Raw genomic sequence first — 1,347 nt, forward strand, 5'->3', positions numbered from 1 at the left:
ACAACAACAATATGAACAACAACAACAATAACAACAACAACAACAACAGCAACAACAACAGCAACAACAACAACAACAACAACAACAACAACAGCAACAACTGGATATTATTGGGGAACAAATCTATAAATATTTCAAGAGATGCTCACCCGTGCTTGCCCCCCACCACCGTCAGTCTGTCTATAAATATTTCAAGAGATACTCACCGGTAGCTTGCCCTCCACCACGGTCTGTCTATCCAGAATATCCTGATTGTTCAGCTGACATTCTTTTTTCATGTCTGCCACCAATTTCTTCAGGGTCTGTGAAGTTGTCACGTACAAAAATAACAGACGGCAGGCTTGTCAGCACCTGACTTTGTCTTTTTCCTTGCAAGTAAAGTAATGAATTCCACGTTGAGCAATGCTATTTGGTCACTTTTAAGAACAAGCGGACTAACCCAGATTTTGGGGGTTTCCAGGAATCTTGACCTACACCAAAAGGGGGCATTGCCCTACCTATAGGAGAAATTTGGTTTCATTGGTGTGTTTTATTTATTTGGTTATAGAACAAAATCTCCTTGACTTTTAAAGAAATTGAACAAGGGGCAAAAACTTTATCTTCGTTTTTTTTCGAGACTGCATGTTTGGGGGATAGCCGCCTTGTGCTTGAAAGCGACACTTTGTGACGTTTGCTGACAAAATGAGTTACTTCTCCGATTCAAGCTTTAAGGAAATAGATACACCACACTTATAGGTGAAGTGTTTACAGTTTATAACTATAAAATAGTATAAGACAGGTTGTAGTTAAAGAATATGGCATCGATAGAAATTCTACAAGTTTGACCCTAATGTCGATTTTTAGCCGATATCTCCATTTGAGGAAAGCGAGAAGTAACTCATGTTGTCAGCACACCTCACATTTATCCTTGGCCCATGTAAAGAACGAGAAAGCTGCAGAAGGTTGTTACAAGAACGGGGCGAAACACATTCCCATTTCTTAAGACCCCCCCCCCCCCCGCCAAGGAAAAATAGAAGATGGAAATATTTTTAAAAAATATTTTTAAATGTTAAACCATAAAAACAACCTCAAAAACCCAACAATTAAACAAACAAACAAACAAACAAACAAACAAACAAACAAACAAACAAACAAACAAGATACTCGATAAAAGTTTTCTTCACTAATGACTCGAGCGCATGTGTTTGTTTTTTTCTTGTACGACGGAGAAGCACCAAGCCACCACACTGGAGACAATTGATCCCTTTGGGGGGACTTAATAGCTTTGGCGAGAGAGAGAACGAAAGAGAGAGAGAGAGAGAGAGAGAGAGAGAGATTGAGAGAGAGAGATAGAGAGAGAGAGAGAGA

At 39.3% G+C, this 1,347-nt stretch overlaps 1 protein-coding gene across 1 annotated transcript; it reads right to left on the bottom strand.

Annotated features, from left to right (window-relative positions):
• Positions 1–206: 206 nt before the first annotated feature.
• LOC118479024 (ficolin-1-like) lies at positions 207–299 on the bottom strand (the record flags this gene model as incomplete). Its single annotated transcript, XM_035973578.1, is given in 1 exon segment — positions 207–299. A coding segment is annotated over 1 exon segment (72 nt), but the record flags the coding sequence as incomplete, so codon positions are not given.
• Positions 300–1,347: the final 1,048 nt, after the last annotated feature.

This window comes from Aplysia californica, unplaced genomic scaffold, assembly GCF_000002075.1.
Source record: "Aplysia californica isolate F4 #8 unplaced genomic scaffold, AplCal3.0 scaffold01443, whole genome shotgun sequence".
NCBI classification, from domain to species: domain Eukaryota; kingdom Metazoa; phylum Mollusca; class Gastropoda; order Aplysiida; family Aplysiidae; genus Aplysia; species Aplysia californica.